This window comes from Phyllobates terribilis, unplaced genomic scaffold, assembly GCF_046119375.1.
Source record: "Phyllobates terribilis strain yellow unplaced genomic scaffold, ASM4611937v1 Scaffold_8__6_contigs__length_399053987, whole genome shotgun sequence".
In the NCBI taxonomy this organism is placed as follows: domain Eukaryota; kingdom Metazoa; phylum Chordata; class Amphibia; order Anura; family Dendrobatidae; genus Phyllobates; species Phyllobates terribilis.
Window position 1 is genome coordinate 88,300,315 of NW_027362768.1, and position 22,140 is coordinate 88,322,454.

The window sequence follows — 22,140 nt, forward strand, 5'->3', positions numbered from 1 at the left end:
TTCAACTCCCTCCTGCCACTGCATCTTCTTGAGCACTGCTCACCATCTTACATTATAATGACCTTTTTTTTTTTTGGTATATTTAGGTATTGAGAAGTTTAAAGGCCAATACATGCATAACAGAGATTACAAGCATCCTTCACATTATGTCGGCAAAAATGTGCTTATTGTTGGCTTGGGTAATTCCGGGGCAGACATTGCTGTAGAGCTTGGAAGGACAGCTAAACAGGTAAGCAAGTCCTAAACAAATTCTGATTGATCGCCATTGATAACCAATTCCTTTGCATTATTGATGTAAGAAGTAAACATAAATGATTACTGAAATCAGATTTCCGTTATTATATATTTTTTCTGCCTACTGAAGTTAACTTCCCACAATGAGTTTTTGGTAAGTTTTTGATGCTGAGTATTTTCGCTGAACAAAAAAAGCAGCGTCTTCTACTTCCAGCAAAGTGTATGGGATTTATAGAAATCTCATACCCATTTAGCTTTTCTTTTCCCTAATGTAAACTGACCTGCATTGTATTTTCCCTAAAGAATTGCATTCGATGCGGAAAATCCACAGGTAAAAATGCACATGTTTTTAGCAAACACTCCTTGGAAATGCATTTAAAAATGAGTGTAATCAGCACATGATGACTGTATTAATAAAGTTTTCTCAAAGCCAAATACCAGGACGTCTCAAAAAAAAAGCAAAGCAGCTTTATTTAACCCCTTCACACCACGGCCAATTTCCATTTCTTTGTTTTTAGTTTTTTCCTCCTCTTCTTCCAAGACCCATAACTTTTTTTTTAATTTTTCCATCCCCATAGCCTTTGTTTATTGTGGGATTAGTTGTACTTTTTGAATCACATCATTAATTTCATCATGTGATGCACTGGAAAGTGGGAAAAAAACTTTCCAGTGTGTCGAAATTACAAAAAACGTGCTTTTTGTGTTTTTTTTTTTTTTTTTTTTTTTACCATGTTTACTACGGAAAAACTGACTGAGGAATATGATGTTATCACTTTTTTATAGATAGAGATATATAGATAGATATCTTTATCACATGGAAATAGTGATGCTCTTTCTACTAGTCATCTGACTGATACAGCATGTGATTGCTGAGGCTAGTGTTGGCTGCATGTGAAAATACCACAATTGAGGCCAGTGATTGACTGCAGTGGTGAGATGGATTGATGGACAGGATATCCTCTCCAGAAAGGCAGAGGGATTCAGGGGATAAGTACCCGTTATTCCTTCACTTCATAACCCTCCCTGCCTTGGAGCTGGTAAGACATTGGTAACCTATTACTTATATTACCATTTTTTTTTTCAGGTTGTGCTAAGCACTAGAAGTGGCTCTTGGATAATGAGTCGTGTGTGGGATAATGGTTATCCTTGGGACATGGTTTATCTCACCCGCTATCAGTCTTTCCTAAACTGGATTCTGCCAAGACTAGTTTCTGATTGGTTTTATGAAAGTATGATGGAAAAAAGATTTAATCATAGCCACTATGGCTTGGTGCCTGTGAACAAGTATGTAAAAGTTTTTGCTTCTGAACATAAACTTAGGGCTCACTCACACAAGTATATAACTGAGACTAGTACTATCCGATGCTTTATTGGATAGCACTATGACCAATGTTATACTATGAGGCAATGAAGATCTGTGGGTTTTTTTTGTCATGCAGTTTCAGCATGAGAAAAGAATCGCAGCATGCTGCGAGTGGCTCCTCAAATCGGATGATATGCACTCATACTAGTCTGTGGGTACATGGAAAACTTCAGACTGCACTCTGATGTCATCTGAGTGCAGTCCGATTTATGCAGACACAGACAATGGAAAAAAGAGAGAAATTAAAGGGGTATTCCCAACTCCAAAATCCTACCCCAATATGCTGTAGGTGTAATATTAGAAAATATCTCCAATTACAAATTTAGTATAGTTCTTCTGATTCACTATGTAGCTTACTTAATGTAGGACATTGCAGTAGCTCAGATATCCATGATGATGACCACTCACATAATGACAGTTAGTTAGATAGCTCTTAGAGGTCATGACCATGGACACCTAAGCTACTGTAATGACCTGCACATGGGGTAAGTGACATAGCTAATCAGAAGAACTACACTACATTTCTAATTGTAGGTATTTGATGATGATGATGATGATAATTAATAATACGTAATATTATTACACCTACTACATATTGGGATAGAATCTTGGAGATGGGAATACCCCTTTATGTTCTCGGTCTTCTCCACGCCTGTGATACAATTCTCTCATGTAAGAGAATCTGATCACAGTAAACACACTCTGATCAAAACTCAGTTCTGATCTGAGTGTAATTTACATAATTTATCCGATTCTCTCGAATGAGAGAATCATCGATCGTGTGGGTGAGCCCTTGCTATGTGATGTTGATGTTTTTGACTATATTCCAATTTTCTGTCCTTTAGAACTGAATGTGTACAGTGTACTTCTGATTGTCCAATGATGGCAGATATTTTGGGAAATGATCATTGGACATGTTGGATGCAGAAACCTCTGGCTGATGTTTGTTTAAAAAAAAAAAAAAAAAAAAAACTAAAACCTGTGCTCTATTGACTTGCCCCCAGGGCGTGGGGTACTCGGCAGCCGGGCCTCTGGTTGCCGGGGGATATCACGGTGGCTGGCCCGGTCCGTGGCCCAGGGCGGTCACTTAAAAGGGGGGAATTATTTGTAGGGGATTTGTCGTGACGCCACCTGTGGTGTCTGGTGAGGATCACCAGCGCTGCAGCAGTCCTCTGAGGCAGATGGTAGGGCAGCTTGTGATGGAATGGCTCCCCACAGGTGGAGCGGGCCTCAGGGCAGCGTGGATGAATGGAGGAGGTGCTCTGGGCGTTGTAGTGCAGGGAGGGAGATGGCACCGGCGAAATAAAGGAGCGGAGGCAGTTCAGTGCAGTCATCCAAGATTTACTCACAGTTCTTACAGTCCACAGGTGCACTGTACCGGTGTAAGCCTCCCGCGTCGCACTGCGTTCACCGGGCAGGGGTTCAGTCCTTCCTCAGTCAGCTCGGGTGTACCTGGCAGAACCCCACTTTCATATGTACCTTCCTAGACCGACTTCATGCTGGGTCTTTACTCCCTCCTGCCCTGCGCTTCTCACTGTGAATCCTATTTGGGTGCTCTGAGGTCCCCCCTGTCCGTCGGAGTTGCACAGACCTGCTTGACCTTACTTGGATTGAAGTGAGGGTTTGGCTTGTGGCTATAGAAGCCAGAAGCCTACGGTTTTTCAAGCCAAGGCTTGAAGTTGCACGACTGGGCCAGGGGCTGGTCCCCTTCTTGCGGCCTAAATCCTCCTGACACTTGGCAGGTTCGGGGCATACGGGTGCCGCCCGCACTCGCCGTACCCCCTAGGATCCCTTCTACAGAACGGAGCTTACTCCCTGCTCCCCTCCTGGGCCTCAGTCCTAGGCCCTTGTAGTGGAGCAGAGCTCCTACAGAGACTCTGCTCCCAGACTGTTCCTCTGAACTGTCCCTTCTGTCTGATCTGCCACACTAAGATGGCTTCCCTATTTATATCAACTATGATGGTGCTTCCTCTAACTACTTCCTCCACCCACACCCACTACTGATTCCCCCTACATTTGGTTCCCCCCACTCCAGCCAGGGACAGGGCTCAGCAGCTGCGCTCTGCATGTTGCCCCTCCAGCTAGCCTGGAGCAGTGTAGTGTTGGATGCAGGTGTTTGGGGTTCCGTGCAGCCTCCCACCTTACCTGAGAGAAGGGAGACACCACACCTCGGGGTGAGGTGCAGTACCTCTGTGGCGACTGAACCCTCAGGGGCTCCACACTATCTGAACTGCAGCTGAGGGACATGGGTTTTCAGAAACCAGGAAAATTTTAAGGCTACATTTAAATTGTTTCTGTCATACAATGGCACAGCCACCGAGTTTTTCCAATTGAAGCCACATCAGGAAATTGTTGGTGATCGTTTTCCTGAAGAAGTTTTGCCTTAGTTCTTGTGGCAGCGTCACTAGTGGCATCTTTTATTCTGTACGTTTAAATATAGTAAACAGGCGGCTTCCGAGCAGAAGCTGCCCAAAATATGAGCGTGTTGCTTCATTTAGCCACTTCAGGGTCTCCACATCCTGAAGTGGTTAAAATAATTGACATTAGACAGAACATGTGGACAGGAAATCGTTTTGACATTGCACATATGTGGCACCCTGCTGTTCACAGGTACGACAGGACCCAGAGTGCATGGATGGACTTCTCCACAAGAGGCCCTCATTACATACAAACACCTCCACCCTTCCACCTCATACCACCAGAGGGAGCCCGTTAGGGATATATATATGGAGGGTGGAGCCAGGAAGTTCAGTCAGTCAGACAGAGTCAGAGAGTCTGAGAGCGTGCTGACGCTGAGAGCAGCGAAGACGCAGCACGTCTGCTGCTGAGTTCTGAGGGCCCCGAGTGTGGCCGACGACAAGGAGGAGAGGAGAGAGGAGTTGGAAGGGGCAGAGGAGCATCCTAGGCTCACTCCCAAGTATACAAACCGGACACCGGGTCCGCGCCTACAGGGTCGCTTTATACCCAGTAGGGATCACCGGCATACCAGGAAGACTACAAGTCCCTGGCCGACCTGAAGCTAGACCCATTACAGGACCAGGAACCACGAAGGTCCCGGCGCCCAGGGATAGTGGTTGCCAGCGGAAGGTCCTACTACCAAGCGACAGGAGAAGAAACAGCACGAACATAAGCTAGGCCCAGTTACAGGCTGGCCAGGAGCTTAGAGAGAGGGAGAAACGGACCAGGAGGCCTTATACCCGCTCACTGGGGAGAAGTCCTGAAGTGAACCCTTCCTACCGAGTACCCTGGACCGTACCTGACATCCGCACCAGTAAAGGTATTGAAGCGAATCCCCTGTCTGTCAGTTACTCCTGCTGCGCCATCCTGCCTGCACTACAAGCCTCAGCATCACCACCCACCATCAAACTCCACACTGCCCTGGGGGCCCGCTCTGCCCTGGGGAGCAGAAACATCCCAGCTGCCATCCCATCACCCCCCGGAGGTGTGCAGCAGCTCTGCTAATCCTTACCAGGTACCACAGGTGGCGTCATGAACTATTTACTTTATTTTTATTTCTATCCAAGCTCCAATCCCCTTTTTCAAGAGTGACCACAGGGTACGGGCCCAGGAACCGAGCACCGCGACATCCCCAAACCAGACAAAGGCCTGGGTACCGGGTTGTCCCCATCCCCTGGGCGCGTCAACTCTTCCTGGCATCACGATCAGGATTGCGTGCCCGTTGCCACCGGGTACTGTGCGCCTTAAAGAGCTGTGTCGCATACCATGGTGAAGTTTTCCCGCCAATTGCCGCTGTTTCCCACCATTGTCCGCCATTTTTGAGTCGCTGCGCGGGTAGAAGAGGGGCGTAACCGTGGGTATTGGAAAGGCGTGACTGCTGAAAGTGCACAAAGCTCAAGCCCCGCCTCGTGCTCTGACGCAGCACCAGGAAGCCTTAGGTCCTGGAAGGAGACAGTCGTCTGCGGACCTGCGGCCTACCCGATTAAAGAAACAGGAGGTAGGCTACGGTTCACTAGGGGGGGCGCAACCATGGCCGACGACCAGCGAGGCACTGGATAACGCTCCTGATGCTCAACTTGCGCTGCTCAGGCCGGAGCGGCCGCCCCACCAGCAGGGGTCGTGACTCCGTTAATACCCTGGAGCAAAATGGCTTCCCCAGTATGATGGCAAACCAGACACCCTGTCTGGATTCAAGAGAAAGATATGCGGTGTATTGGACATGTATTCAATGACTGGTAAGCAGAGAGCCGCTGTTGTGCTGGGACAATTGACTGGTGCCACAGAGCGGGAAGTTGAAACCTGGCCAGCCGCAGACCAGGAATCAGTATCCATCATCTTTAAGAGACTGCAAACTGTCTTTGAAAACCGCACTGAGACAGATCTTCGGATGAGGTTCTACCACTGTACCCAGAGACCTGAGGACTGTATCCGGGACTATGCCTGGCGTCTACAGGAGGCCCTGCGGGCTCTGAAACGTTTTAGTTCAGCCAGCATAGAAGATGAGAATAAAATTCTGACAGAACAATTCATCTGGGGGTTGAGGTCCCAGGAGGAGAGCAGAACCGTACGGTGGTGGGCCTTAGATCATCCAAATGCCACCTTTTGACACCCTGAAGGACATGGCTATTAAGGGCCTTCAGCCCCTGGAAACATCAGGGACTGCTATCCCACATTACCTGGGTTGGGCCACCCCAGTAGCCACAGCACCCGCTGCTCCTTCATTGACGGCTGAAACAAAGATGCAAACAGTGCCCCCTAGCGAGCTGGACAACCTGCGCTCTGAAGTGTGTCAGCTGAGTAAAACCCTGGCCACTGTCCTGAGCACCCTGCAGCTACAGGCGGAGCCCGAGCCAGAAGGAAGGATCCTACATCCCTGAGGATGTCCCCTGGATGAGGAGAAGAAGGTAGACGACACCCCCCTGTAGGATGACAACACCACCCCCCGTAGGAGGACAACGCCACCCCGTGGGAGGACAAACGACCAACGTCGCCCTCCAGGAGACTTCATCTGCTACCGCTGCCACAAGGCAGGCCACACCGCGCGGAACTGTTCTTTAAACGGGCAAACCCTGGGGCCGAGGGCCGACACCCAGGAGTAAATCAACCAGGCCCATCAAGCTGGTACCACCGGTTAGTAGGAGGAAGGCCTTTCCTGTCCATCGTGCTGGACGGCATAGCAACACCTGCGTTACTGGACACCGGCTCACAGGTAACCATCATACCTGATGTCCTCTACAAAAGGTACTGGTCCATAGATGAACTCCACCCGCCAGCCCCGAACCTCTCTGTGTATGCCTCTAATGGCCTTCCTCTTAACCTAGTAGGGGTTAAGGACATGACAGTGAAGGTGGGGAGAGTGAAACTAAAGGACCAAGGACTAATTGTTATAGAATCTAACCCTGGTGATACCAATCCGTATATGATACTTGGTACAAATATTGTTGGTAACTGTTTGGGAGAAGTGTTGTTTTTACTCCAACAGATTGCTGACACTGCCAAACCAGGGCAGAGGAAGGTGCTCCAGAGAGATTCGAGCCCTCCTGTACCAGCAACAGCTAATGACGCGCCCCCAGGGCGTGGGGTACTCGGCAGCCGGGCCTCTGGTTGCCTTGGGATATCACGGTGGCTGGCCCGGTCCGTGACCCAAGGCGGTCAGTGAAAAGGGGAAACTTCTTTCATATGGGGTTTTTGGGATTATTCTTGACGCCACCTGTGGTGTCCGGCGAGGATCACCAGCGTTGCGACAGTCCTCTGAGGCAGGTGTTAGGGCAGCTTGAGATGGAACAGCTCCCCACAGGTGGAGCAGGCCTCAGGGCAGTGTAGATGAATGGAGGTGCACTGGGCCTTGTAGTGCAGGGAGGGAAATGGCGCCGGCGAAAGAAAGGAACGGAGGCAGCTCGGTGCTGTCATCCAAGATTTACTCACAGTTCTTAGCCAGTCCACAGGTGCACTGTACTGGTGCAAGCCTCCCGCGTCGCACTGCGTTCACCGGGCAGGGGTTCAGTCCTTCCTCAGGCGGCTCGGGTGTACCTGGCAGAACCCCACTTTATGTACCTCTCTAGACCGACTTCATGCTTTGTCTTACTCCCTCCTGACCTTCGCTTCCCACTGTGAATCCTGTTTGGGTGCTGCGAGGTCCCCCCTGACCGTCGGAGTTGCACAGACCTGCTTGACCTTACTTGGATTGAAGTGAGGGTTTGGCTTGTGGCTATAGAAGCCAGAAGCCTCCGGTTTTTCCAGCCGAGACTTGAAGCTGCACGACTGGGCCAGGGGCCAGTCCCCTTCTTGCGGCCTAGATCCTCCTGACTCTTGGCAGGTCGGGGTGTACAGGTTCCGCCTGCACTCACCGTACCCCCTAGGATCCCTTCTGCAGAACGGAGCTCACTCCCTGCTCCCCTCCTGGGCATCTGAGACCATGCCCTGCTTGGGGAGCAGAGCTCTGACTGAGACTCTGCTCCCTGACTGTCTTCACTCTCTCCTCTTACTGACTGAACTTAACTATTCTAAGGTGGCTTCTTTTTATATCTTTACTGTGTGAGTGCTCCCCTAAACTACTTCCTCCACCCACACCCACTACTGGTTGCCCATACCTTTGGTTCCCCCCACTCCAGCCAGGGTCAGGGCTCAGCAGCTGCGCTCTGCATGTTGCCCCTCCAGCCGGCCTGGAGCAGTGTAGTGTTGGATGCAGGTGTTTGGGGTTCTGTGCAGCACTCCCTCCTTACCTGAGTGAAGGGAGGCGCCACACCTCTGAGTGAGGTGCAGTACCTCTGTGGCGACTGAACCCTCAGGGGCGCCACACTAACAGGTGGTGAGATTGGTAATGTACCGGTGACAGACTCGATACCCATTGTGATTCCCCCAATGAGTGAGATGCTGATTTGGTGTAGGGCAGCAATAGGTCTCAAGGGGCAGAACTACCAGGCGGTAGTGGAGCCCATTAGCTCAGAGCACAGACCTACAGTCTTAACTGCTAGAGGGGTAGTTGATGTACGCAATGGGAGGGTACCCATACGTCTCCTAAATTGTGGGGAGCAGGAAGTTAAATTGCCAAGCAATGCCACTGTTGCCAGATTTATACTGTGGATAATGATGCCATACACACAGTGGAATCCTTGACCCCACCAGATACAGTGGAGGACAATGACTCCGAAGCTCAGCTGGAGGATTGGTGTCAACAGCTCCATGTTGGAACTGACGCCACTCCAGTCCATCAAAAACACGGTGTCTACAGAGTGGTTCAGGAATATGAACAAGTGTTTAGTAAACACCCACTTGATTTTGGAAGGGTTAAAGGGGTACAACATCACATACCCACCAGTAACCATCCACCCATTAAGGAGCGTTACCGACCCATACAACCAGCACATTACCAAAAAGCCAAGGAAATGTTGCATGACATGAAAAAGGCAGGGGTAATAAGGGATAGCTGTAGCCCCTGGACAGCTCCCCTGGTTCTGGTCAGGAAAAAGGATGGTAGCATGAGGATGTGTGTAGATTATAAACAAATTAATCAAATAACACATAAAGATGCATACCCTTTGCCCCGTATAGAGGAATCCCTGGCTGCACTAAAATCTGCCAATTGCTTCTCTACACTGGATCTCACTAGCGGGTACTGGCAAGTCTGTTGCTGAGGAAGACCGGGAGAAGGCTATCTTCACCACCCCGATGGGACTGTGCAAGTTCAACAGTATGCCGTTTGGACTCTGCAATGCACCCGGAACGTTCCAGAGGCTGATGGAGTGTTGCTTGGGACATCGGAACTTCGAGACAGTGCTGCTGTACCTGGATGACGTTATCGTGTACTCGAGGACGTATGAGGACCATCTGAAGCACCTAGCGGAGGTATTTGAAGCATTGTCCCGGTATGGGATGAAACTAAAGCCTTCTAAATGCCACTTGCTCAAACAGAAGGTTTAGTACCTGGGGCACGTAGTCAGCTCGGAGGAAGTAGCACCAGACCCGGAGAAGGTCACTGCCATCCAGAAGTAGCCTGAGCCGAGAAGCATCAAAGAAGTATGGCAATTCCTGGGACTGGTCGGGTACTACAGGAGGTTCATAAAGGACTATACCAAAAAGGTAGCACCTCTACAAGACCTTCTGGTAGGACAGTCCAAAGGAGGAAAGAGTCCCCATTCCAGTGGGGCAAAGAACAGGCTGAATCATTTGCAGTAATGAAGGAAATCCTTACTGGTGAAGAAATCCTGGCTTTACCCTGACTACAGCCAGCCTTTCCTGCTGTACACTGACGCCAGCAACGAGGGACTGGGAGCTGTGTTGTTCCAGAAGCAAAATGGAAGACAGAAGGTAATTGCTTATGCCAGCGGGAAGCTACGCCCTACCGAGAGGAACCCGGAGAACTACAGTTCCTTTAAGTTGGAGTTCCTGGCCTTGGTCTGTGCTATCACTGAAAGGTTCAAGCATTACCTAGCCTCAACGAAATTCACAGCCTTTACTGACAACAATCCTTTGAAACACCTGGAGACAGCCAGGTTGGGAGCCATGGAACAGCGTTGGGTGGCCAGACTGTCGAATTATCAGTTCACCATCAAGTATTGAGCTGGTCACAAGAACACCAATGCCGATGCCCTGTCAAGGATGCCCCACCAGTCAGACACCGAGTATGAAGTGGATGATTTAGAGGAAGTTGAATTACCTGCTTTCCACCAAAGCGGAGTGGTCCATGAGCAACACGGCACCAGAAGACGTCATGGAAGGACTCTGAACCCTCTACCTCATCACAGCTGGAAGGAGAACCAGGACAGTGACCCGGTTGTCAGCCTCATCAAAAAAATGATAACCCAAGAAGGTTCTCACCTGGAGAAGCGTGCTCCCCACAAACTAAACACCTGTGGAATGAGAGAAGCCGGCTGTTCATCTACAGAGAGAAGCTGTGCAGGAGGTATGTCAACCCCAAGACTCATGAAATGGTGTGGCAGATTGTTGTACCCAGGACGGATATCCAGATGGTGTTGGAGGCCTACCACGATCAAGCAGGTCACTTTGGCTGGAAGAAGCTGGAAACCCTGCTGAAGGACCGGTTCTATTGGGTTGGAATGCGGAGTTCCATAGAGAGGTGGTGCCGGAATTGTGGGCCCTGTAGCCTCAGAAGGAAAGACTACGGCAGCCAGAAATTACCCTTGCAGTCCATCAAAACAACCCAGCCCCTGGAGATAGTCGCTCTGGATCACGTCAAGCTGTCACCCAACAGGTCAGGCTATTCCTATGCACTGACCATGGTGGATCATTATTCCTGGTTCCTGGTGGTAGCCCCTGTCAAGGACCTGACAGCAGAAACTGCAGCAAGAGCGTTCAAAGCATACTTCTGCAGGCCCCATGGATACCCGGACAAAGTGCTGACGGATCAAGGCCCTGCCCTTGAAGCCGAGCTGTTTAAAGAATTCTGTCATCTGTATGGGTGCAAGAAGATCCGGACTACACCGTATCACCCTCAGACCAATGGTTTGTGTAAGAAAATGTCAACATCGTCATAGACCTGCTGAAAACCTTACCCTTGGAAGAAAGGAACCAGTGGCCAGACAAACTACCTGACCTGGTAGATTTGTACAATCACATACCTGTGAGTTCTACTAATTGTACCCCAGCGTACCTCATGAGAGCAAGACCCGGAAAGTTGCCCATGGACCTGGAACTCGGAGTGGTAGAACCTGAAGCAGATATGTTCACTGAAGACTGGGATACAAATCGGCAAGAGCAGTACAGGAAAGTACAGGCCTGTGTTGAAGACAGTCTGAACAGAGTAAGGGAGAGACAGGAAGAACAGTACAATAAACATGCACCAGCAGAACCCTTGGCACCTGGAAAGATAGTGCTAAAGTGGAAAAGAAGAGGTCACAAGCTCGATGACCAGTGGGAAAGAGAGCCTTATACAGTGTTGAATTCTAGATTTGACAACAGTAAAACCTGCCTGATCAGTAAAGATGGAGGTTAAACAACCGCAACAGTCTCAAGAGACCATTTGAAAGTGTGCCCAGGTCTACTGAAGACAACGGAGGAAGAAGTACCTCCTATAGCACCGGAAGAACCCAAGGAAGATGTGCTTCACACAGTTCTAGGAGATTTCCCTGCGGACTGGCCTCAACTTGATGGAGCAGTTATTATACCCATAATACACCTCTTTCAACCACAAGAAGAACCTGGGAGCGCCCTAGAAGAAAGAACCTGCTCAGGCACAGGAAGAGTACCCAGTCAGAGGAGGATCACCCGTTGAAGCAGAGCCTGCAGGCCCAGTGGACAGTGTACTTGCCAGTCCCATAGAGAGATTAAGGCAGTTTTATAATCTACCAGCACGTACACCTGCTAGATTAACAGAAAGTGCATGCACAGACACTAGTAACACCCCAGTGCTACGAAGGTCCACACGCAGCACACAAGGACAAATCCCTGCCAGGTTTAGGGAATAGCACAATGTGCCTACATTGTAAATAATTACCCAGTTGGGTATTGCCTATTGTTTTTTGTGTAAACTGAACATTAATGTGTGCCTGTAGTTACCCGTAAGGGTACAAAGACTTGTAGGCTTAGGACTGTGAGCAGCCAAAAACTGTTCTTGTATATAGTTTGCACTTATCAAAGTGCCCCCTTAAATTACCACAGAACAAAAACCCGTTTGGCGTGGCCGAAGATGTTGGCCAGCACCTGGATCACTTATGCCCTGTAGCCACGCCCAGGGCCTACGTTGAGGGTTTTCAGGCGGGTCCCTCATGTTACTCTGTTACATTTTCATCGGTGAAATGGACACCTGGTTACGGGACATACTGTAACTCTATTATTGTTGTTGTAATAATTATTGTTATTAACCTATTTTACAAAATGTGCAAGAAATAGGAGCATGTTCACACTAGCAAAAAGAAGCAAAACCTACAAAAGACAAAAATATATCTCATACCCTACCATCATTATATATAAATGTAAAGCAAAGTTGCATAATAAATATAGGGTACTTAGTGAACTATTTTTGATCAAAAAAAGTATACAAGCCGTCCCACCAGCGGCAAGGTGACCCTAAATTGGGACGGTACCTATACTGCCTATATTAAAAACCTTACTGTATATCAAAGTTGAAGTAATGCATATAAAAGGGTAGACAAATAGGACCGGGTCCCAACTCCAGACCACCTAGGCCCGTGGTAAGCTACATATATACTAATCAGCTCAACAAAGGGGATGCCACACATAGTTCACTAAGTACCCTATATTTATTATGCAACTTTGCTTTACATTTATATATAATGATGGTAGGGTATGAGATATATTTTTGTCTTTTGTAGGTTTTGCTTCTTTTTGCTAGTGTGAACATGCTCCTATTTCTTGCATGTCTACCATCTTAGACCTCAGTTCACATTGCTTGGTTTTTTGTCTTGTTTGCATTCTGTGCAATTTAAGGGTGTGGCATCCCCTTTGTTGAGCTGATTAGTATATATGTAGCTTACCACGGGCCTAGGTGGTCTGGAGTTGGGACCCGGTCCTATTTGTCTACCCTTTTATATGCATTACTTCAACTTTGATATACAGTAAGGTTTTTAATATAGGCAGTATAGGTACCGTCCCAATTTAGGGTCACCTTGCCGCTGGTGGGACGGCTTGTATACTTTTTTGATCAAAAATAGTTCACTAAGTACCCTATATTTATTATGCAACTTTGCTTTACATTTATATATAATGATGGTAGGGTATGAGATATATTTTTGTCTTTTGTAGGTTTTGCTTCTTTTTGCTAGTGTGAACATGCTCCTATTTCTTGCATGTCTACCATCTTAGACCTCAGTTCACATTGCTTGGTTTTTTGTCTTGTTTGCATTCTGTGCAATTTAAGGGTGTGGCATCCCCTTTGTTGAGCTGATTAGTATATATGTAGCTTACCACGGGCCTAGGTGGTCTGGAGTTGGGACCCGGTCCTATTTGTCTACCCTTTTATATGCATTACTTCAACTTTGATATACAGTAAGGTTTTTAATATAGGCAGTATAGGTACCGTCCCAATTTAGGGTCACCTTGCCGCTGGTGGGACGGCTTGTATACTTTTTTTGATCAAAAATAGTTCACTAAGTACCCTATATTTATTATGCAACTTTGCTTTACATTTATATATAATGATGGTAGGGTATGAGATATATTTTTGTCTTTTGTAGGTTTTGCTATTTTACAAAATGCTTCAGTCCAAGAGTACTGATTTGTACTAGGGAGGAATGTGGCACCCTGCTGTTCACAGGTACCACAGGACCCAGGGTGCATGGATGGACTTCTCCACAAGAGGCCCTCATTACATACAAACACCTCCACCCTTCCACCTCATACCACCAGAGGGATCCCGTTAGGGATATATATATGGAGGGTGGAGCCAGGAAGTTCAGTCAGTCAGACAGAGTCTGAGAGCGTGCTGACGCTGAGAGCAGCGAAGACGCAGCACGTCTGCTGCTGAGTTCTGAGGGCCCTGAGTGTGGCTGACGGCAAGGAGGAGAGGAGTTGGAAGGGGCAGAGGAGCATCCTAGTCTCACCCCCGAGTATACAAACCGGACACCGGGTCCACACCTACAGGGTCGCTTTATACCCAGTAGGGATCACCGGCATACCAGGAAGACTACAAGTCCCTGGCTGACCTGAAGCTAGATCCATTACAGGACCAGGAACCACTAAGGCCCCGGCGCCCAGGGATAGTGGTTGCCAGTGGAAGGTCCTACTACCAAGTGACAGGTGAAGGAACAGCACGACACATAAGCTAGGCCCAGTTGCAGGCTGGCCAGGAATTTAGAGAGAGGGAGAAACGGACCAGGAGGCCTTATACCCGCTCACTGAGGCGAAGTCCTGAAGTGCACCCTTCCTACCGAGTACCCTGGACCGTACCTGACATCCGCACCAGTAAAGGTATTGAAGCGAATCCCCTGTCTGTCAGTTACTCCTGCTGCGCCATCCCGCCTGCACTACAAGCCCCAGCATCACCACCCACCATCAAACTCCACACTGCCCTGGGGGCCAGCTCCGCCTGTGGGGAGCAGAAACATCCCAGCTGCCATCCCATCACACCCCGGAGGTCTGCAACAGTGCTGGTAAACCTTACCAGGTACCACAGGTGGCGTCACAAACTATTTACTTTATTTTTATTTCTATCCAAGTTCCAATCCCCTTTTTCAAGAGTGACCCCAGAGTACGGGCCCGGGAGCCAACCACTGTGACATCCCCAAACCAGGCAAAGGCCCGGGTACCGGGTTGTCCCCATCCCCTGGGCGCGTCACATAGCCAAGAAGGAATTTTCCAGGGCTGTAATATGGGTATATTATCCCCCTACATTGGTTAACAGGCAGGATGTTGCACTTTTGTCTGTTCTTTTTCCTGACACTGCAGCATGGGACAGGGCTGCAGTACCAGACATTGACACAACCAGATATGTTGCTGTGCCTGGAAAATAATATCATTCACCTGATCAGCAGGATTGATTGGAGTTGAATCTACATCTATAAAATATGGATTGCCTAGAATCTTAAAATCCCCTTAAAGGAATTTGTCAGTAGGTTTTTGCTATGTAATCTGAGAACAGCTTGATGTAGGGGCTGAAAGCCTGATTCAAGTGATATGTAACTTACTAGATTGTGTATTGCTGTTGTTTCAATATGATCAGTTTGTCAGCAAAAGAGTATCACTACAGGACTAGGTGTCTCGTTCCTCCTAGTCCTACCATGTCCCCACCACTGATTAGAAGCTTTCTGCCAATGTATAGTGGGAAAGCTGCCAATAAGTGGTGTGGGCGGGGTTATACAGAGCTCAGTATTCTGAGCTCTGCTAGATCTGAAGCAGACAAAATGGGGATGGTATCAAAATGACAGCAGCAGACTAGCAAGTGACGCCTCACTGGAATCAGGGTTTCAGCCCCTACAGCTTGCTGCTCTCATATAAGGTAGTAAAAAATCTGGTGAGAGATTCCCTTTAATATTCTCAATTTTTTGGAAAAGTAAATTCATAAAACCTAGTGTTTGGCTAATCTAATAGAGATTTTTTTTATTTTCTTTCCGTGACATGTCTTCTTCATATTCCTTTTCCAGGTCTCTAAGGAAAGAGCCTGTATTTAATGATGACCTGACAGCCGCCATTACTTGTGGTACGGTCACTGTAAAACCCAATATCAGAGAGTTCACTGAAACCTCAGCAGTCTTTGAAGATTGTTCAATCATGGAGAATGTGGATGTTGTTATATTCGCCACTGGTTACAGCTATGCATATCCATTTATGGATGATTCCATTGTCAAGAACGATAAAAACAAGGTCTCGCTTTATAAGGGAGTCTTCCCTCCTAAACTAGAAAAGCCTACATTGGCAGTAATTGGATTGGTACAGTCATTAGGAGGGATACCACCAACTTCTGATGTGCAGGCTCGATGGGCTGTGAGAGTTCTCAAAGGTATGCAAGTTGGAACTTCTAATGAGAAGAAAATTAATACAAAAGGGTATTTTTATCCAATATTTTTCCGCAAATAATGGTCACACTTTGTATGTTGTTTATTTGATTACATTTCCTGATCTATTATTGTCACTACAGAGGGAGATCACCTTCTCTGAACTACTCTAATATAGTAAGGGCAAAAAGGGTGGCTTCTGATCTGGTGCACTCAGAATATGTAGTGCTATATTGTGGCTTCAAGTGTATCAAAGGCAACAACTATCTCCCGAAGATTCAAAAAAGGCTGATTGATGCTGCTCCAGCTTCGAAAAGCCTGGCAATCAGCAGATCATAAGATCTCCTTAAAGGGAATCTGTCATCAGGTTTTAGCCACCTACTGTAACTTGAAAGCAGCATAATCTAGAGACAGAAACCTTAATTCCATTGATGTGTCACTTGCTGGGCAGTTTTGATAATCTCCTGTGAATAAAACAATGATTTTATCATTAGAGGACTAGTAAATCTGCTGCCGTGTAGTTCTCCATATTCATGAGCTCTGTATAACCCCGCACCCACCACTAATTGACAGCTACTTTTGTACATTGTACATGGGCAGAAAGCTACCAATCAGTGGTGTGGGTGGGGTGATACAGAGCTCAGCATTCAAATAACTGCTAGATCTTCAACAGATAGAAGGTGTGATTTTATCAAAATGACATCAAGCAGCCCAATAAGTGACAAGTCTCTCAGATGGTGCTCTCAGATGGTGTTGCAAAAACCTGGTGACAGATTCCCTTTATATGGAATCTGTCACTACATTTGACCTTTCTAAACTACTGATATGGACAAATAGGTTATAGACTGCTGGGGAGAGTGATCCCTGTATGCCTCATATCAGATGCCTTGTTGTCCATAAATCCTCTTTTATCACTTTATATAAATGACCTCTTCCAGGCTCTGGGGAGGACGCTGCCTGGAAGATAACTCTGCCTCCAAAGATTACTTTACATGAAGGGGGAGTTACCGGTGTGATATGTAATGGCCGCTCTCTGCTCTCCTGATCTCACTGCAGAGCTGTGTGTGATTATAACTGACTCATCTGCAGGTTCCTCTCAGGTTCAGCTTCCATCTCACAGGCAGACAGGGTTACAATACAGCAGAGCTCAGAGAGCTGCAAAGAATATGTTTGCAAGAAGAAAATTTTAATTTCTCATTTTCGGTGTTAGTTACTTGCCTCACACTGGTAATTCCCCCTTCTATTTAAAATAATCTCTGGAGATGGAGTTATCTTCCAGGCAACATCCTCCCTATGATTTGGAAGAGGGCATTTACATATAATAAAAATATGTGGATTTCTCTTGAATAAGACATCAGATCACAAATATCAAGGAATCATTTTATTCAGCTTTCTATGACCTGCATGCCCATATAGACGTCTTAGGAGGGTTGTTCCTACTGACAGGTTCCCTTTTAACTCCAATGTCTTCATGTAACTACTTTTCTAAGCAGTAGCTGTGCATAAAGAGAAGTTAATATAATCTCATACCTATTTACATACGGTATATGTCACAGATTAAACGGCCATACACATTTGATGTCTGTTGGCAGAACGATGCCATCTAAGCTGGCTCTTCCATGCACAGGAGAGCTTATTCTGCCGAGTGCTCCTGTGCTCGATATGACAAGGCTGACGGAAGAACAATGCAGTCGACATTTCTCCCAACCATCAGCTAACCAACACCCCCATGCAGTTTAGACCATCGCCCAAACCCATTAACCCTTTCGCAACCTTGGGATTTTTCGTTTTTGCATTTGTTTTTTGCTCCCCTTGTTCCCAGAGCCATAGCGTTTCTATTTTTTGGACAATATGGCCATGTGAGGGCTTATTTTTTGTGGGACGAGTTGTACTTTTCAACGCCATTACTAGTTTTACCATATCGTGTACGGAAAAACAGGAAAAAAATTCCAAGTGCGGTGAAATTGAAAAAAAGTGCAATACCACAGTTGTTTTTTATTTATTTTTTTTTACCACGTTCACTGAATGCTAAAACTGACCTGCCATTCTTATTCTCCAGGTCATTATGAGTTCGTAGACACAAAACATGTATAGGTTCTTTTTTATTTAAGTGGTGAAAAAAAATTCCAAAATTTGGTTAAAAAAAAAAAAAAAAAAATAGCGCCATTTTCTAAGACCTGTAGTGTCTCCATTTTTTAGGATCTGGGGCCAAGTGAGAGCTTATTTTTTGCGAGCCGGGCTGACGTTTTTACTGATACCATTTTGGGGTACATCCGATGTTTTGATCGCCTGTTATTGCATTTTATTGCAATTTTGTGGCGACCAAAAAACGTAATTCTGGCGTTTCTAATTTTTTTTTCTCATTACGCCGTTTACCGATCGGATTAATAATTTTTTTATATTGATAGATCGGGCGATTCTGAATGCGGCGATACCAAATACGTCTTTGTAGGGTTTTTTTATTATTATTTTATTTTCAATGGGGCAAAAGGGGGGTGATTTAAACTTTCATATTTTTAAAAACTTTTTTTTTTCACTTTTTGCATGCTTCTATAGTCTCCATAGGAGACTAGAAGCAGCAACTGTCCGATCGCCTCTGCTACATACTGGGGATCAGCAGATCCCCTGTATGCAGCAGAAATGGTTCTGTGCTATGAGCGCCGACCACTAGGTGACGCTCATAGCGACCAGCTCATGACAACAGCAGGCGTCTGCTGCAGACCCTGGGTTGTCATGCCCGCCCATCGGCGACCCACGATCACGTGATGGGGGTCGCCGATGGGCGGGGCTTAAGACATGCTTCTCGGAAGCGCGCGTTAAATGCCGCTGTCGGAGATTGACAGCGGCATTTAACATGTTAACAGCCGCGGGTGGATCGCGATTCCACCCACGGCTGTTGCGGGCACATGTCAGCTGTAAGAATCAGCTGACATGTGCTTGGTTCAGTGCGGGCTCACCGCCGGAACACTCACTGAACCGGGGGAGGTAGCCTGTGACATGCTAAGACGTCACAGGTTGTAAAGGGGTATTAATATTGCTGGGTTTGGCTGACATTAGTCTGAAGTGTATGGGGGCCTTAATATTAGGCTCATATTACCTGTTTTCTACAGATCGCTTTTTTATATATTCAGTATCATTATATTGAGGATTACAATGACAGATAACATTTTTTTAAAGCGTAGATTACACGAGTTGGCATCATGGTCACAGCTCACCTCATCTCCTTCTATACACAGTGATCTTTATACATATCACAGAATATACAGTATAGACCAAAAGTTTGGACACACCTTCTCATTTAAAGATTTTTCTGTATTTTCATGACTTTGAAATTGTACATTCACACTGAAGGCATCAAAACTATGAATTAACACATGTGGAATTATATACTTAACAAAAAAAGTGTGAAACAACTGAAAATATGTCTTATATTCTAGGTTCTTCAAAGTAGCCACCTTTTGCTTTGACTGCTTTGCACACTCTTGGCATTCTCTTGATGAGCTTCAAGAGGTAGTCACCGGAAATGGTTTTCACTTCACAGGTGTGCCCTGTCAGGTTTAATAAGTGTGATTTCTTGCCCTATAAATGGGGTTGGGACCATCAGTTGTGCTGTGAAGAAGTCAGGTGGATACACAGCTGATAGTCCTACTGAATAGACTGTTAGAATTTGTATTATGGCAAGAAAAAAGCAGCTAAGTAAAGAAAAACGAGTGACCATCATTACTTTAAGAAATGAAGGTCAGTCAGTCCGAAAAATTGGGCAAACTTTGAAAGTGTCCCCAAGTGCAGTTGCAAAAACCATCAAGCGCTACAAAGAAACTGGCTCACATGAGGATCGCCCCAGGAAAGGAAGACCAAGAGTCACCTCTGCTTCTGAGGATAAGTTTATCCGAGTCAACTGCCTCAGAAATCACAGGTTAACGGCAGCTCAGATTAGAGACCAGGTCAATGCCACACAGAGTTCTAGCAGCAGACTCATCTCTACAACAACTGTTAAGAGGAGACTGTGCAGCAGGCCTTCAAGGTAAAATAGCTGCTAGAAAACCACTGCTAAGGACAGGCAACAAGCAGAAGAGACTTGTTTGGGCCAAAGAACACAATGAATGGACATTAGACCATTGGAAATCTGTGCTTTGGTCTGAGGAGTCCAAATTTGAGATCTTTGGTTCCAACTACCGTGTCTTTGTGCAACGCAGAAAAGGTGAATGGATGAACTCTACATGCTTGGTTCCCACTGTGAAGCATGGAGGAGGAGGTGTGATGGTGTGGGGGTGCTTTGCTGGTGACACGGTTGGGGATTTATTCAAAATTGAAGGCATACTGAACCAGCATGGCTACCACAGCATCTTGCATCAGCATGCTATTCCATCCGGTTTGCGTTTAGTTGGACCATCATTTAGTTTTCAACAGGACAATGACCCCAAACACACTTCCAGGCTGTGTAAGGGCTATTTGACCAAGGAGGGGAGTGATGGGGTGCTATGCCAGGTGACCTGGCCTCCACAGTCACCAGACCTGAACCCAATCGAGATGGTTTGGGGTGAGCTGGACCGCAGAGTGAAGGCAAAAGGGCCAACAAGTGCTAAGCATCTCTGGGAACTCCTTCAAGATTGTTGGAAGACCATTTCCAGTGACTACCTCTTGAAGCTCATCAAGAGAATGCCAAGAGTGTGCAAAGCAGTCATCAAAGCAAAAGGTGGCTACTTTGAAGAACCTAGAATATAAGACATATTTTCAGTTGTTTCACACTTTTTTGTTAAGTATATAATTCCACATGTGTTAATTCATAGTTTTGATGCCTTCAGTGTGAATGTACAATTTTCAAAGTCATGAAAATACAGAAAAATCTTTAAATGAGAAGGTGTGTCCAAACTTTTGGTCTGTACTGTGCATAGCAAAATATTTTAGAAATCAATAAGGCAAAGCTGTCATAAAATGCATAACAAATCGAGCATTTGTTTCAAAATGCTGTACAGTTAAAACGTAAAAATATACAGAAATCTCTTTGCTCCAGTAGCTCAGCCGGGTCCCTCCTTTATCTTCCCATTGCACAGTGCCACACTGTCAGACAACTGTCAGAATCAGGATCCTCACTGCTATACCCTCTTTGCAGTAGGACAATAATTATTTTAAGTTCCACTCTTCTGAGTTCACCAGCCATAGATGTGGCTGATCACAAGAGATTGACGTTCTCTGCAGGAGTTCTAGGATTTAAGTTGAAAGAAATTTCTGTAGACTTGTGGCTGTGTCACTGCTGGATATGAGGTCTGTGTGTATCCAGACTACTGCTAGCGTCACCGTCTCATGTATTCAGCACCTCTACAATGTAGAATTTATTTCCTCTTTATGTGCTTTTCTCCTTATCTGCAGTAATTTTTCTCCACCCTTCCTGAAATTTTACATTTTCTCCCAATTTTTCATAGTAGAGAGATTTATGTTCAACTCCCTTCCTGCTCTTATCTCTGAGATAGAGCCCATAGAGCTAGGAAACAGAACTCATCTGGTGAACTTTTATCAGTTTTTCAAAAAAGGCTGCCAGGAGAAGAATGATACTAATTGGAAAGTAGATTTATTTTGCATTTAAGGAGCAAATGGAGAATTAAAAAAAAAATACTATATGCTAATGTGTACATAGTCATACGCTATACAAAGTCTTTTATGTATTCTACGTGCTCAAGGAAATTGTATTGAGCCTGTCCTCCAGTCTGTGCATGTGCTCATAAAGAATCTGATCATATCTTCCTCTTGAAATGAGCTTGGGATAGTGTTTTCAGCAGTCAATGGAGCCTCAGGACCCAGACGCCCAACGATCAGCAGGACGTAAAATAACACACTTAAGAGAAAAAAAACTAAAGATGTATTCTGTCTACGCTCATTTCCGTTGAGAAGTGAGTGGGGTCACTGGCGTCATGTCTACACATACCTAAGAAAAAAAATACTTCCAAGTTGAAAAGCGATTTCATTGTTTAATGTTATAATTGTTATTAGAATTATTAGTTCTTCCTCTATTTTCTTCCTTCTCTTCTTCTTTTTACATTTTTTTTTATTGCTATTATTTTTTTCAGGAACTTGTAAATTGCCACCAAAAGAGACCATGATTGATGAATTAAATGAAGAGGAAGGGGAAAAAAAGGACTGGTATGATGACATAAATTTTGCTCTTATTAGTTTTATTCT

General features: G+C 46.1%; 1 protein-coding gene across 1 annotated transcript in view; it reads left to right on the plus strand.

The window, feature by feature from the left end:
- The window catches only part of LOC141156756 (flavin-containing monooxygenase 3-like), a 92,595-nt gene that overhangs the window by 67,465 nt on the left and 2,990 nt on the right, over positions 1-22,140 (plus strand). The window contains exons 5-8 of the mRNA XM_073643115.1: positions 87-229; positions 1,319-1,518; positions 15,613-15,968; positions 22,029-22,101. Of these exons, the coding sequence (XP_073499216.1) occupies positions 87-229; positions 1,319-1,518; positions 15,613-15,968; positions 22,029-22,101 (772 nt within the window). The remainder of the gene's footprint in view (positions 1-86; positions 230-1,318; positions 1,519-15,612; positions 15,969-22,028; positions 22,102-22,140) is intronic.